At 35.7% G+C, this 17,330-nt stretch overlaps 1 protein-coding gene across 3 annotated transcripts in view; it reads right to left on the bottom strand.

Moving 5' to 3' along the window:
* The window catches only part of TEDC1 (tubulin epsilon and delta complex 1), a 63,403-nt gene extending 46,330 nt beyond the window's left edge, over positions 1 to 17,073 (bottom strand). For 2 of the 3 annotated variants that reach the window (XM_074290615.1, XM_074290616.1), the window contains exons 1-3: positions 16,902 to 17,073; positions 16,700 to 16,790; positions 13,934 to 14,136 (exon numbers count right to left, since the gene is read on the bottom strand). In XM_074290615.1, the coding sequence (XP_074146716.1) occupies positions 13,934 to 14,136; positions 16,700 to 16,790; positions 16,902 to 17,042 (435 nt within the window). In that variant the 5' untranslated portion in view covers positions 17,043 to 17,073. The remainder of the gene's footprint in view (positions 1 to 13,933; positions 14,137 to 16,699; positions 16,791 to 16,901) is intronic. The other variant, XM_074290617.1, reaches the window with a different exon arrangement.
* Between the last annotated feature and the right edge of the window lie 257 nt (positions 17,074 to 17,330).

The following is a 17,330-nucleotide window of genomic DNA, read 5'->3' as shown; positions in this document are numbered from 1 at the left end:
GGTGAAACAGCAAATCATAGATACAATAATTTCATCCAAAATAAATAAGAAATTAATTAAGAAGGTAAATAGAATTCTAGAAAAGTTAAGTATAAATAGACCTTTGGAGAAAACTGAATGGAGACAGAAAAGAGTATTTTTTTCTCAACAGTAGGTAGAACCTATACAAAAATTGAACATGTATCAGGGCATAAAAACCTCAAAATCAAATGCAGAAAAGCAGAAATAGTAAATGCACTTTTTTTCAGATCATGATCCAATAAAAATTACATGCAATAAAATGCCAGGGGAAAATAGCCCAAAAAGTAAATGTAAACCAAATAATCTAATCCAAAAAAATGAGTAGGTAAAACAACAAATTATAGGCACAATCGATAATTTCATCCAAGAGAATGGTAATAAGACAACATACTAAAATTTGTGGGATGCTGCCAAAGCAATTATTAGGGGAAATTTCCCCATGTGCAAAAATGTTTGTGGCAGCCTTTTTTGCAGTGGCAAGAAAACTGGAAACTGAGTGGATATCCATCCATTGTAGAATGGCTGAATAAGTTATAGTATATGAACATTACGGAATATTATTGTTCTATAAGAAATTATCACAGTAAAGCTAAAGAGACATGGAATGAAAAGAGCAAAAGCAGAATATCAATATAAACACAACAAGATTATACAAATATTAATTTTGATGGACAGTGAGATGACTGGGGCCGTTTCCAATGATCTTGTATGGATCACAATATAGCATTTTCACTTTTTTTGTTGTTGTTTGCTTGCAATTTGTTTTCTTTCTCATTTTTTTCCTTTTCGATCCTATTTTTCTTGTGCAGCACGATAATTGTATAGTGGATTTAACTTTTTTTTTTAAACATGTTTAATATATATTGGATTACTTGCCATCTAAGAGAGAAAATGGGGTTGAAGGGGGGAAAATTTGGGACACAAGGTTTTGCAAGGGTCAATGTTGAAAAATTATCCATGCATATGTTTTGAAAATAAAAAGCTTTAATTAAAAAAAAAAAATTTAACTGTCTTAGGCCACTGGGATGGCTTTATTATTTCAAGTTCAAAAGCAGAAAGGAAATAAGGGGCCAGGTTTCTGGCTTCAGATTAACAGCAAAAGACAGTAAGCTAGATGCATAACTATATAAAAAATACATCCTCAATGAATAACTTTTTCCTGCTCTTTATGTCCTTCTCCTGCTATTTCTACATAAATATTGTTAACTGTTTAGATCTCAGACATGGGCCACCAGACTTTCCAGTTGGTTCTTGCCTATTACAATGGGATTAATGATTTAAGGTTACAGGCTAAGTTCCCTTCCAGTTCTGAGATTCTATTCTTCTCTGAATCCCAAGAAGAAAATGAGATAGCAAGGTTAAAAGAAAAATGTTTCCAACCTGTTCCCAACAACAAAGAAACATGAAGGCAAATATCTGTGCCAAAGCAATTTGTGCTTCAAGAATGTTTCACATATATCCTCAATAAAACAGCTGTCTTGAATGTCCAGAAAGCAGGTATCATCAGAGGAAGAAAAGGAGAAAGACTCAATCCTAAAGTAAAATTTCCTAAGATAAATTCCACCCCCCCCCCAAAAAAAAAAAACCCTGACTAGAGAGCATCATCTCCTGACAAGGGGGGGGGAGGGGCGGACAGGGAAAAGATGGAGGGTTAAACCTAAAAAAAGTCCAGCCTAAATCAAAGTATATTTAAGAACCCTGGGAGCTAGAAGCCTTTCTGGAACAGTATAATGATCCCATTTCCAGGATGTCATCCAAACCAACCATCCAAGACTGCTCTTATCTAGACTTTTTTCAAAACTTCACACCCATTCATCTTGGCCTACAAGCCATCCATGCCAGCCCCACCTAAAAAGAGCTACCAATGCATGGGGAAACAATTGAATAAGAGATGAAAAGAAACTTAAGAACAAAAAGACAGTTTAGCAGTTCAGACAACAGGAAAGGCCTAGTAAAGGCCTCTTATACACAGATACACAGTCTAGACGCTGTTCTGTAAAGTCCTGGCTAGCTCCCTGAAGGGCTCAGAATCAGCCAGAGTCAGGATAAGCAAAAGTCTTTGCCCTATGTTGGGCGCCAAAATATAGTGTTCTGTTGTCTCTAGATTATACTCCTTCTCTGGGAGGAGGTTTCTTGGGGAGCTTCTGGAGGTAGCCTTCCTTTCAGTTCTAATCCCAAAATGCAGCCAGGAGTTAAAGTCCAGATCCTATATTGTGTCCTTCCAAGTCTTGAATCTTTTCCTGTCAGAATGTCTCCAGCCAGCTTCAGTCTCTAGCTCCCTCTAAATCCAGAGCCTCCAGCCAGCACGAAGGTAGACGTGGGAATGAATCAGACTCTGAATCTCCTAGAGTGTGGGATTGTGGGTTTCCCAGAATTCAATCCTAGTTGTGAATCTCCCAGAAGTCCATGAGAAGTCCTTTAGACTTGTGAATGTGCTGGACTTGTGAATCCACTGAATCCTGGCTCTGAATCTCTTTGAGCTTCCTTGAAATTCTCCTGGGAAGTCTTCTCCTTGACCCAATCCAGACTGACTTCCCCTCTTAATGTTGGCTCCTTATATCCTCCCAGAGAATAGGCTTGTGGGAGCTCCTTAAGGAACCAATGAGTGAACTCCTTTAAAGGTGTGAACTCTGAACTAGAGAATTAAGTACTGACTTAGCACCTTGTAAGGATCCTAACACTGTTCAATAATAGAAAAATCTCATTTATGTCCTTTATGCTTCCTAAATTTCACCATCTGTCCAAGATGGCAGATTATAGGCAGCCACCCAACTGAACTCGCCCAAAAGTCTTCTCCAATAAACCTTACAACAACCACAAATCAAACTTTGGAGCAGCAGAGCCAACAAGGTAGTTGGGTTAATGAGGTCTAAGAAAACTTAAGAGGTCACAAGAAAAGATTGTGACATCAGAGTAGAAACCTATAAAACAGCCTACAAGTAGCAGTGGCAACATGAGCTATAGCAGTAGCAATTTCAAGAGTTCTCAACCCAGAAACTTTAAGGAGGTCAGACAATTGGTCAAAAGAAATTACCAAGGACCCTTTTGCTAAAGCTACATGGTAACTCTACTGTCCACAAACAGTTCTGAATTGTAGCTGCAGGGTAGAGAGGAGCACTGGTAGTCTATGGAGCAGGGGACTTGGTCACAGTTTTAAAGCAAAGTAGAAAGCTAGCTCTTGTAGAGGCAGGGAAACAGGTCCTTTCTGGTTAAAGATCAGAGCACAGACCAATCATACCTCTCCCAGGATCACACCACCCTGGAAGAACCAAGACTTATAGATCATCAGAATGAGATCTGAAAATAACAGCACAAAAAAGCACTAAGCTTAGGAAAGTGCCTCCCTAATCATAGATGAGTATAGCTCAACTTTAACAAAAAGTTCAAAGTCAAGAAATAGGCTGGAAAAATGAGCAAAGACATGGCAGAGCTAAGATGATAGAACAATGGCAGACTCACCTGAGCTCTCCCTCAAAACCCTCCAAATACCTTTAAACAATAAATCTAAACAAATTCAGAACCTGTAAAAAGGTGAATGAAACCATTTTCAAGCCTTAGACAACATAGAAGATTGGCATGAAAGGTCTGTTGCACTAGGGGGAGAGTGGAGCATAGTTCAGCACAGACTTCACACAGTCCCAATCCCAGAAAACCAGGAGCAGGGATTATGAGTCACTGAATCAATCAGCAGTGACAGCAGCTGCTTGCAGAGTTCTCAATCCATGTACAGTAAAGGGGATCAAATAATTGGTCAGAAGGCAATTAAGAAGTTTCTTTGCTACCCCAGGCATTGCTCTTTGCTTTGCTCATACTCAGATACAGATACAGATAGCTCTGGGTAGCAGTCCCAGGGTGAGGGGACCACTAACACACCAGAGCTTGTAGCCATGGGTAAGTAGGGATTTTCCTCATAGTTCCAGGGCAGAAAAGAGTGCTTGTAATCACAGACCACACAGTACAATACAGGAGAGTAATAAACACCTTTCTTTAGATCAAACCATCTTGGAAGTTGAAAACTTACAAGTCCCTAGAGGTATTTCTAAAAATAACTGGGGGCAGCTAGGTGATGAAGTGGATAGAGCACCAGCCTTGAATTCAGGAAGACCCGAGTTCAAATCTGGTCTCAGACACTTGGCACTTCCTAGCTGTGTGACCCTGGGCAAGTCACTTAACCCCAGCCTCAGAAAAATAAAAAAAAAAAAATTTTTTTTAAATAAATAAATAAAAATAACTGCACAAAACTTCTGAAGCTTGGGACAAAGCAAATCCTACACTACAACGGCCCACTTTAACAAAAAGCTAAACAAAGAGCTAAAAGTCAAAGAATAAACTGGAGAAATGAACAAAACAATAAAAAAATTCTGACAAAATCAAACACACACTTAGAAGAAGATAAAAAAGTCAAAGCTGCTACATCCAAAGCCTCTGGAAAAAATATGAATTGGTCTCAGGTCATGGAAGAGCTCAAATAGGATTTTGAAAATCAAGTAAGAGGGGTACAGGAAAAATTGAGAAGAAAAGTGTGAGTAATGCAAGAAAATCATGAAAAATGAGTAAACAGCTTGGACAAGGAAACATAAAAGAAAAATACTGAAGAAAATAACACCTTAAAAACACTCTACACCAATGAGAAGAACAATGCCTTAAAAACCAGAACTGGACAAATGGAAAGAGGTATGAAAAATATTCTAACTCACTATTGATTGGAGAAATGCAAATTAATTATAATTATATTAATTATTATAAATTATTATAAGTTATTCACGTACGTCTATACGCACATACACATACGCATATGCACACGCACAACAAAATTTCATTTAAAAAACAAAAAACAAAAAACTTCGTTAAAAAGTAGTATTAATTCAGGAGGACCAGAGTTCAAATCTGGTCTCAGACACTTAACACTTCCTAGCTGTGTGACCCTGGGCAAATCACTTAACCCCAGCCTCAAAGGAAAAAAAAAAAAAAAAAAAAGTAGTATTGGCCATATGAAAAAGGAGATACAAAAGCTCAATGAAGAACACAAGTTCTTAAAAATTAGAATTGAACAAATCAAAAAGCTAATGATTTTACAAGAGATCAAGAAAAAATAAAACAAAAACTAATGGAATGAAAAAATAGAAGACAATGTGAAATATCTCACTGAGGAAATCTTCAACATAAAGAAGATCCAACTCACTTCCAGTTGATCAATGATGGACAGAGGTAGCTGCACCCAGAGAAGAAACACTGGGAGGGGAATGAAAATTGTTAGCACTAATATCTGTCTGCCCAGGTTGCATGTACCTTCGGATTCTAATGTTTATTGTGCAACAAGAAAGTGATATTCGCACACATGTATTGTACCTAGACTATATTGTAACACATGTAAAATGTATGGTATTGCCTGTCGTCGGGGGGAGGGAATAGAGGGAGGGGGGGTAATTTGGAAAAATGAATACAAGGGATAATATTATAAAATATATATATATATATATAATAAAAAAAAAAATAAAATAAAAAAAAAAAAGAAATATCTCACTGAAAAAACAATTGACCTGGAAAATAGATACAAGAGAAACTTGAAACTTACCAAGATGAAAATTCCCAGGAGACAGAAAATGCCATCTGCAACCAGAGAAAGAACTAAGGAGACTGAATGTAAATCAACACATGCTATGTTCTTTTTTCTGTCTTTTTTTTTTAATCTCTCCCATGACTTTTTCTGTTTGGTCTGATTTTTCTCCCCCAACAATAACTCATAAAAAAATAATAATTCATATTAAAATTAACTAAAAATAAAATAAATGAAGGTAGAATGGATAAATTATTTCATATAAAAGAGGCAAAAAAAAAACACTTTTGTACCAGAGGGGAAGAGACAGGAAGGTAAGGAGGGAGTGAGAGAACCTACTTTCATCAGAACTGGGTCAAAGAGAAAATTACATACAAACTCAATTGGGTATGGAAATCTATCTTAGAATACAAGAAAATAGAAGGGGAAGGAACTAAGAGGAAGGTAGAGAAAAGGTGATAGAAACAAGGGAAGATTGGGAGACAGGACAGTTAGAAGGAAACAATTTTTCAAGAGGGACAGGGTGAAAAGAAATACCAAACAATAAAGGGGAGACGGAAATAGGATGGAGAAAAATAGCAAAAATAACTTTGAAAAAAATTCTGGAATGAGAATTCTGAGAAGATGGCAGAGTAGGTCAGAAAATTCCAAGTTCTCCAGCTCTCTTCCACAAACAAGACAAAATAGTATATAGAGCTGGTAAAAATAACAAAGTTAGGGTAAATACAGTGTTCCTCCTAAGACAATCAAAGTGTGCTGTGCTAGAACAAAAAGAGAAATTAAAAATAGTAAAAATCTACCAATCATCATCTAAAAGTAAACCTATGAAGAAATGCTAAAGGAACATTATAACTAAATTCCAAAACTGTTTAAGTCAAGAGAAAATATTACAAGCAACAAGAAAAAAAACAATTCAAATGTGATGGAGGCACAATGGAAATCACATAAGCCCTAGCAGAAGCTATATTAAATGACTGCAGGTCTTAGACACTATATGTCAAAAAGAAAAAATAGACATTCAATGAATTACCAAACTTTCAGGATTTTGCTGCAAAAAGACCTGAAGTTAATAGAAAATTTGACATACAAGATCTCAGAGAAAGATAGGGCAAACATTAAAGGCTCAATAAGGACAATTTATGTTTTATATATGGAAATGTAAACCATATGTCTTAAGATTGTCATTAGTAATTTGGCAGTTCAAAAGAAAGATTGGAGTAGAGTCTAGTAGGATATGATTCCATGAAACCATGTAGGAGGAAAAGGTAAAAAGAATAATTATCTTATACAAATAAGGTACAACATGTATAAACTATATCAGATAGCTTGTTGTCTTGGGAAGACAGAAGAAAGGGAGTGGAGAAAAAATATGAAATGTATCTTACAAAAATGAATGTAGAGGAGAATATATATATATATATATATATATATACATATGAAAGGATATGAAAGTTTTAAATTCAGATAGAAATAAGGACAAGAAGAAAGAGTAGGAAGAAAACATAAAAGAGGGATCTTTGGAAGAGGGATAAGTAATAGGAGGGCAAGGTAAGGGATAGAAATAAACCTGAGGAGATAAGAGAGATAGGAAAGACAAATATAAAATGAAAATCAGGAGTAGAATTTATGATGTAAAAAAAACAGTGGTAGTAATCATCTATCAGATAAAATAATACTAAAATAGATTTAATCAAAAGAAAAATAGGAAAACCACAGGTGGATCAGGATTGAAGTGAGGTATCTTTATTGCATGGCTGTGGGGGGTATTATTAGGTTGAATTTTGTTTATTACTATTCTGGTTGTTTTGGAAGTTGTTCAAGGTCTATAATTACATGACTAAATGTCAGCCATGATAATTATTATTATTCTAAACTATTTAAAATAACTAGATTATAAGGTTGGAATATTGCTGTGGTATACAAAATGATAACTTGGAAGTTAGACAAATATGGAAAGACTTGGACTTATGAAGGAAGATGCTATCCACCTTCAGAGAAACAAGACAACCATAGTACAATCTTACAAAGATATATATGAATGTATATATGTGTACATCTGAATGGTTATAAATACATACATGCATATACATGTATGTATATATGCTTGTGTGTATAATATATAGTTGTATTTAATTGTAGATTTCTGTGTATATGTGTATATGTATATATACATGTATGTATATATGCTTGTGTGTATATATATATAACTCATAATATATATAAATATATATATATATATATATATATATATATATATATATATATATAAAAAACTCATAAAATATATAAATATATTCATATTTAATTGTAGACTTCTTAGGGGAGGGGAAAAGAGGAGGAAAAAGAATAAAGTTAAAAGTGCACCATAGAGAGCAAAAGAAAATCTACAAGAAAAAAGATGGACAACTCTAAACAATGTATAGTATATATTATATAGACTTCCTTAAAATGAAAATTTATTGCTTTACATTTTGAATCCTCCCATGTTCTGCTGTATACATGGCAATTTTTTTTCTACTTTGTATTTAAGTTTAAAATAAAATTTAAAAAAAATTTTTTTTTTTTCAAAAAACCAGCAAAAGAAAAAAAAAAGGAAAAATTTTGAAGGAAATTTCTGACAAAGGCCTCATTTTTCAAACCTACAGAGAACTGAGTCAAGTTTAAAAATATAATAATCATTCCGCAATTGATAAATGATCAAAGGATACGAACACTTTTTAGATGAAGTAATCAAAGCTATCAATAGACATATGAAAAATATTCTAACTCACTATTGATTGGAGAAATGCAAATTAAAACAATTCCAAAGTACTACTTCATACCTATTAGATTAGCAAAGAGGACAGAAAAGGAAAGTGACAAACAGTGGAGGGGATATAGGAAAAATAAAACATTAATGCACTGCTGCTGGAGTTGTGAACTAATTCAATTATTTTGTAGATCAAGGCTTCTTAAACTTTTTCCATTCACAATCCCTTTTCACCAGAAAAATTTTTATATGACCCTGGATTTATAAGTGTAAAAATAGGTATATACAATTACACATTTAGTGATAATAAACCATAATTTCACAACCCCACATTCAGTCATGAGACCCCATTTGAAATCATGAATCAGTATAAGGAGCTGGTCTCTACAGCAATTTGCAACTATGCCCGAAGGACTATAAAACCTTTGACCTAAAAATACCACTATTACATCTGTGTCCTAAAAGAGATAAAAACAAAATGTACAATATGTACAAAAATATTCAGCTCTTTTCTGGGGGCAAAGAATTGAAAATTGAGGGGAAGCCCATCAATTGGAGAATGGCTAAATAAATTGTGATATGTGATTATGATGGAATACTATTGTGCTATAAGAAATAATGTGCAGGACAAAATAGTGTACAACTATAGCAGTCTAGTGTATGACAAACCCAAAATTCCCAACTTTTGGGATAAGAATTCATTACTTGGCAAAAACTGTTGGGAAAACTGGAAATTAGTATGGCAAAAATTAGATATGGACCCACACTTAACACCATATACCAAGATAAGATCAAAATGGGTCCATACTTTAGGCATAAAGAATGAGATCATAAATAGATTAGAGGAACATAGGATAGTTTACCTCTCAGACCTGTGGAGGAGGAAGGAATTTGTGACCAAAGGAGAACTAGAGATCATTATTGATCACAAAATAGAAAATTTTGATTACATCAAATTAAAAAGCTTTTGTACAAACAAAACTAATGCAAACAAGATTAGAAGGGAAGTAACAAGCTGGGAAAACCTTTTTACAGTTAAAGGTTCTGATAAAGGCCTCATTTCCAAAATATATAGAGAACTGACTCTAATTTATAAGAAATCAAACCATTCTCCAATTGATAAATGGTCAAAGAATATGAACAGGCAATTTTCAGATGATGAAATTGAAATTATTTCCACTCATATGAAAGAGTGTTCCAAATCACTATTGATCAGAGAAATGCAAATTAAGACAACTCTGAGATACCACTACACACCTGTCAGAATAACTAAGATGACAGGAAAAAATAATGATGAATGTTGGAGGGGATGTGGGAAAACTGGGACACTGATGCATTGTTGGTGGAGTTGTGAACAAATCAAACCATTCTGGAGAGCAATTTGGAACTATGCCCAAAACGTTATCAAACTGTGCATACTCTTTGATCCAGCAGTGCTACTACTGGGCTTATATCCCAAAGAAAATACCAAAGAAGGGAAAGGGACCTGTGTGTGCCAAAATGTTTGTGGCAGCCCTTTTTGTAGTGGCTAGAAACTGGAAAAGGAATGGATGCCCATCAATTGGAGAATGGTTAGGCAAATTATGGTATATGAATGTTATGGAATATTATTGTTCTGTAAGAAATACCAGCAGGATGAATACAGAGAGGCTTGGAGAGACTTACATGAACTAATGCTAAGTGAAATGAGCAGAACCAGGAGATCATTACACACTTCAACAATGATACTGTATGAAGAGGTATTCTGATTGAAGTGGATATCTTCAACATAGAAAAGATCTAATTCAGTCCCAGTTGATCAATGATGGACAGAATTAGGTACACCCAGAGAAGGAACAGTGGGAATTGAGTGTAAACTGTTTGCACTATTGTCTTTCTACCCAAGTTACTTTTACCTTCTGAATCCAATTCTTACCGTGCAACAAGAAACTCAGTTTTACACACATATATTGTATCTAGAATATACTGTAACACCTGTAACATGTATGGGATTGCTTGTCATCTAGGGGAGGGGGTAAAGAGAGAGAGGGGAAAATTCGGAAAAGAAGTGAGAACAAGGGATAATGCTGTAAAAAAAATTACCCATGCATATGTAATGTCAAAAAAATTATAATTATAAAATTAATTTTAAAAATTAAAAAAAAGAAAAAGAAAAGAAATGATGCGCAGAATAATCTCAGAAAAACCTGGAAAGACTTCCATAAGCTGATGTAACCTGAAATGTACTGTGTACCAAGTAACCACATTAATGTAAAATGATGAATTGTGAAAGACTTATTTTCAGCTCACAATGATCTAAGACAACCCTAATGAAAAATGCTATCCATCCTCAGAGAAAGAACTGATGGTGTCGGAATACACACTGAAGCATATTTTTTTTTAGTTTCATTCTTTTTCTTGAGGTTTTTTAAAATCAATTTTTGTTCATTTATACTTTCTTTTATAACATTATTTTGGAAATGTTTTCCATCACTATGTATGTATTGAATTGCTCACCCTCTCACTGAGGGGGTGTGAGGAAAGAGAAAGGGAGAGAATTTGGAATTCAAAGTTTTAAAAATGGATGTTAAAGAAAAAATGAGCAAAAAGCCCCCCACACACACACACACACAAAAAAAAAAAATTTGAAAGCTACAATGGTCATAGAAAAGATCAAGACAAACTAAGAAAAAACAATGTGAAAACAACTACAAAAAAAAAGGACTAAAATAAAAATGTTAATTGAACTCAAATCAAAAAAGAATTCTTAACAGAGTTAAAGGAAGAGATATATGGTGGTTAAGGAAAAATTGGGGCAGAGGAGAAGGGAAAGGAAATGAGTGATGCAAGAGAATTATGAAAAGAGAATTAACAGCTTCATAAAATAGGCACACAAAAAATACTGAAGAAAAAAATACCTTAAAAAACAGAAATGGCCAAATGGTAAAAGGGGCACAAAAATCTATCAAAGAGAACAATTCCTTAAAAAGTAGAACAGATCACATGGAAAGAGAGGTACAAAAAGTTCAGTGAAGAAAATAACTTAAAAATTAAAATTCGGTGAGTAGAAGTTAATGACAACTTTGATACAACAAGAAACAAAACAGTCAAAAGAATTTAAAAATAGAAGAAAATGTGAAATATATCATCAGAAAAACAAATGACATGGAAAACGGATCAAGGAAGACTCATTTAAGAATTACTGAATTGATGTATAACCAGAAAAAAAGCTAAAAATTATTGAACTGGAAGCAATAACCAAAAAAAAAAAAAAAAAAAAGGCCTAGATAATCATCTTTCAAGAAATTATCATGGAAAACTGCACTGATACCTTAGATCCATAGGTAAAAGAGAAAATGAAAAACTCCATCAATTACCTCTTGAAAGAGACACCAAAATGAAAATTCCCGGGAATATTACAGCCAAATTCCAGAGTTCCCAAGTCAAAGAAAAATACTTCAAGCAATCAGAAAGAAATAGTTCAAATATCATGAGAATCACATGTTAAAGGATCAGAGGCTTAGAATATGATATTCTTGCACAGGTAAAGAAGTTAAGATCATACCCAAGTATCACTTATCTAGCAAAATTGAATATAATTCTTCAGGAAGAAAAATTGGGCATTTGATGAAATAAAGAATTTTCAAGCATTCCTCATGAAAAGACCAGAGCTAAATAGAAAATTTGACAATCAAGAACAAGATTCAAGGGAAACATACAAAGGCCAACATGAAGGAGTAATCATAAGAGACTCAATAAAGTTAAACTGTAATGGGAAGATAACACATGTCAATCCTATTAGGGCTATTAAAAGTAATCCATATAGACAGAGGGCATGGATAGGAGTTGATCATGTTGGAATGATTTCCAAAAAAAAAAAAAAAAAGAAAAAAAGAAAAGAAAAGAAAAAGAAAAAAGGGTGAGAAAGAGGGACACATTGGGAACAAAAAGGATGGGAGAGAGAGAATAGAGAAAATTTTTCACATAAAAGCAGAACACAAGAAAAAAACTTTTATATAGGAAGGGGGTTGCAGGCAATGCACTCTTATCCGAATTGGTTCAGAGGCAAGAACATTTCCACACTCAATTGTAACTTACCCAATAGGGAAATATAGGAGGAGAAAGGGATTTTTTTTTTTTTAAGGGAAGAGGAGGAGGGCAGCTAAGTGGCGCAGTGGATAGAATACCAGCCCTGAAGTCAGAAAGACCTGAGTTCAAATTTGGTCTCAGATTTCCTGGCTGTGTGACTTAACCCCAATTTAAGCATGTCACTTAACCCCAATTGCTTCAACAAAACAAACAAATAAATAAATGGAAAGGGAGAGGCAGGGAATGCTGATAAAAAGGAGAGCAATTAAATAAAATAGTAGTTAAAAGCAAATAGATTTTGGATGAAGTACAAGAGAAAAAGAAAATGGGATACAGGGAAATATATAATCATCATAATTGTGAATCTGAATAGGATAAGCTCCCCCATAATCTAGAAGGAGATGGCAGAATGGATCAGAAATAGACCCTCTGCCCTCAAGTTCAGACAAATATAGCAAGATCTATTTGAACTGATGCAAAGTGAAGTGAGAAGGACCAAGAGATTATTGTACACAATAAGAGCAACACTGTAATAATGATTAACTAAGAAAGACTTAGCTAGTCTGGAATAATGCAATTCAAAACAATTCTAAAGAACTCATAAAAAAAAAAAAAAAAAAAAAAAAAGCATACTAACTGGGACAACTAGATGGTGCAGTGGATAGAGTACCAGCCCTTGAAGGAGGACCTAAGTTCAAATATGACCTTAGATACTTACTTAACACACCTAATTGTATGACCCTAGGCAAGTCACTTAACCACAACTGCCTCAGAAGACAAACAAAACAAAACATGCCATCCACCTCCAGAGGAAAAGCTGATGAATTCAGAGCAAAATGGGAGTAAAATTTTCCTACTTTCTTTACTTTTCTTGCCTTTTTTTCCCCCCAATGTTGCCAAAATGAAAAGAAGCTTTGCATTTTGTCCCATGTATAATTGATATATTCTATACCTTCTTGTGGTTGGGGGAGGAGAGGGGAAGTAGAGAGAGAATTTGGAACTCAAAACTTAAAAAAGAAAAAATAATAAATTAAAATGTTAAAAAAAACCTTTAAAATAAAAATATATTCAAATTTAATCTGATTAAAGAGACTCACCATCAATTTAAAAATATAAGGAATGTTGGAGGAAAATTTAAAAATGCACAGGGATTGGACCAAGTAGAAAGTCTTGTATATAGTAGATAACTTTGTTAAATGAGTAATGATCGGGCTGAACACTTTCTAATGAACAGAGAGACATTTGGAAAAATTTTTGAGATATCAATGAAATTGTTTTCTGATATCTGTTGCTTTAATCTTTTTTACTTCCATGTGCAATGAAATCACTCGAAGTGGCTGCAAGCTAGAAGTCTGCATTGAGCCTAGGAAAAGAAAATCCCAGGTTCCCAAGTACTAGGTTATGACAAAAGGAAAAGTATGCAGGGCATTTCCTAGGGATCAAGAGAAAAATTAACAGGAGTTAGTCAATGCTAACCAGTAACTCTTGTGTCCAAATATTTCCCACCTCAACCCTAACACTCAAGAACATGGACTCACCGAGCAGATCCAGACATCATCAACTTGGTGTACACAGCTTAGACAGAGAAACCTTTCTGGTAGGCTGAAGCATTCAAGTAGCCAAGAGAAGGCCAGCAAAAGCTCACAACTACCTTGAGAGCCAACTTCAGGAAGATGGTAAAAATGGCATCTCCCATAGCCATGGCAGTGCAATATCCACTTTACAAAATGAATCTGGCCCTCTGAAAAGAGTAAATGAGAATATAAGCTCAAGCCAAGGCAATCAGGGACACACTCTCCAGCATATTCTCTCCTTTCCTTACTAGTATCTTAAAGATCCTAAGAGAACAGTCTCCTCATCATCCCATCATATAACTTGTATATCTTTATTTCAGTACTTCTAACTAGCTCAACTTTCTCGTCTAAATCTTGCCCATCTCTTTTACAGTTTCCCTGATCTATAACCTCTCAAATACTCTATCTTCCTAGTTTCTCAAACTTCGCAAATCCCATTTTTCTTCCATTATATCTCAACTCCGCACAGGAAGTGGTCACACTGAATCTCATTATCTAAGAGTTTCAATAATCAAAAATGATGGCATTCCTTTATCTTATCTTTCTATCTTTCCCTATCTTCACCTATCTTTCTATCTTTCCCTATGCCTTATCCCTCCTAAACCTATTCTTTATTTATATCATGGCTTCCAATGCCTCCTCAATATTTTCTTGGGCTTCTGTTCAGATTTTACTGTCCTACTTCCTAATCTTGTTCCTATGTTTAATCAAGTTCACCTCCTCACTATCCTCTAATTTTGAATTACTATTCATTCATTCCTTGCCAAGTTCCAACACTGGATTATTCTCATCATCCACTTCCTCTCCCTCTACTCACTGATGCTGAATGTAGTTGAAAGAAGTCACTAAGAATTATAAATCTGTACATATTCAAGCTAACTTCAATTGGACTCTTACTTTGTATCAAAGTAATTCTTTTATTCCTTAGTTTCCTATATTTTTTTTTTACCACAGAAACTATCCTCAACCTTCTCTTTTCATCTCAGAGTTCCCACTCCTTCCCATTTCTCCACCCTCTCCTGGGACAATTAAAGTCATTTAAGGTCTCTATTTTTCTCTTATTCTTTACATCCCATTCTCTCTTTTCCTTCAGTCAGATAATGTGCTGTACCTTCTTGTCAAGGTCAGCTCTTCTACATGATCCCATTGTATCCCCTCAGATCTTCTCCAGCAGACTGATCCCTCAATCATTCCCACTCTCTCTTACCTTCATCTTCTCTACTGGCTCCTTCAATTGCCTTCAGATATGCCCTAGTCTCCACATCCTTTACTAGATAGAATAGGCCCCTCAACCTTATTACATTATATATTTCTGCTTTCTCACTCCAGCAGAAAAAGCTATCTGCCCTCCTTTGCTTTCACTTCCTCTTACTTTTTTTTTTTCCTCTTTTTTTTTTCTGAGCCTGGGGTTAAGTGACTTGCCCAGGGTCAGGCAGCCAGGAAGTGTTAAGTGTCTGAGACCAGATTTGAACTCAGGTCAAGGCTGGCGCTCTATCCATTGCGCCACCTAGCTGCCCCTCACTTCCTCTTACTTAATGCTCAAACCTACCTTTCTCGATTTTGCTAAATTTAAACTATTCTATGTACGTCTACTAATTAGAACAGAATAATAAATGTTTGATGATGATGACAATAATGATCTTCAAAGTTACCAATTACAATTTCTGAATGTGAATTTTTCAGACTTTATTCTTCTTGAGCTTCTGGCTCTATTCAACACTGTTGACCATTCTTTCCTCCTGAATATTGTCTGTGTTTCCATAACACAACTTTATCCTACTAGATATGTCCACGGTGTTTGACACTGTGACTACTCTCTTCTCTAGATTTTCATGACACTATTCTGGCCTAGCTCTCCTACTTAATTGACTGACCCTTCTCAGTTTTCCTACCTAATTGATCCTTCTTGGTTCCTTTTCTGAATATAGTAATAGCTGATATTAACAATTATTGTCTCATTTTATCCACACAATAATCCCTCTTAGTAGTGCTATTATAATTCCTATTTTTCTGATAAGGAAACTGAGGCAAAAAAAAAAAGTGAATTACTTGATTTGAACTCAGATCTTCCTGACTCCAGACCCAAAGTTCTATGAACTCTATACAATTTCCAAAGTCCTAAACCAGTGATTCCCCCCCCCCCAACTGATTTAAGTCTAGTGGCTTCTATGTGCCTTTGCAAACAAAAATAAACACTCTGGCTCCTTTCAGAGAATTTCTTCTCCCAGGACACAGGTGAAATATTTTCTTCAGTAGTAAAATCTTCCTTCAAATTCTAGTACCAGACCTCCCTTTTATCTTGCATTTAACTACCTTACATTTATTTTGCATTTATTCTGTATATACTTATCTTGATAAAATATATACTCTCTTGATAAAATGTAAACTCTTTTAAGATTATCTGTATAATAATAAAATACCCGATCTGCATTCCGTGGTGTTACATATGTAAACACACATACCCATCTTGTATCCTGAAACTGATTTTCACTCAAACATAAGACGGTTTTAAACATTCTTCTTTATATGGAAGTCCTTCCTATATGCGAGTCCTCTGAAGCATAAGAGGAAGGCACTTCCGAGGGGAGGAGTGAACGGCTTAGATCTGCTCAGTCCCTGCAGATTTCATGACTAGGAAAGGATGGGAGATGGCAGTGCTTTGCTTCTCTACATCCACAGACTATGGATTAGGGGGAACCAACAGGGAAAAGTGGTGGGGTTGTTACGTACCGAGGGCATCAGGAGGCTCCCTACGAGACCCTGTACCCTTCTGATGAATAAGCCAAAGGAGGGAGAAAAGCAGAGACCAAAGCTCAGCTACCTAGAAAAAGAAACTCAAGTCAGTGGGGCGCTGCGAGCGCTGCGCCGCCTCGCCCAACTCCCCCCACCCCAACACTGGTGGGTTATTCCCTCGGCAGCCGCCTCTTCTCACCGCCTCGGGGAGGTCGAACTTGGCCTTGCGGAAGGTCTCGGGATTAGGTTTCCCAGGCAATGCTCGACTCAGCGCCGCAATAGCTTTGGGTAGGGCCCGTGGTCCCCAGTCTTCCAGTCGGCACCGACTTAGCCTCCCCATATTCAGAACTACCAGGTTGCCCGCCGTTTCTTCCGCAACCGCCGCACCCAATCAGATCTTCCTTCTTTCTTTCCCCCAATCAGTGGAGCTAAATTAAAAAGTTTGTCCCCGCCCCTGACGCCGCGAACCAATCACAAATTGTCAAGAGATCGGGTAACTAATTAGGCGAGGCATTGAAAGAACTCGGAGAAAGATCTCCAAAGGAAGCTGCTGAAAAGGTTTCTGGCTCCCGGGAGGGACCAAACAACTCTCGCCCTCTCGGCTTTCTAGTCAAACACCGTACAATTC

This window comes from Sminthopsis crassicaudata, chromosome 2, assembly GCF_048593235.1.
Source record: "Sminthopsis crassicaudata isolate SCR6 chromosome 2, ASM4859323v1, whole genome shotgun sequence".
Lineage (NCBI taxonomy): Eukaryota > Metazoa > Chordata > Mammalia > Dasyuromorphia > Dasyuridae > Sminthopsis > Sminthopsis crassicaudata.
This window is presented reverse-complemented; position numbering and strand designations above follow the sequence as displayed.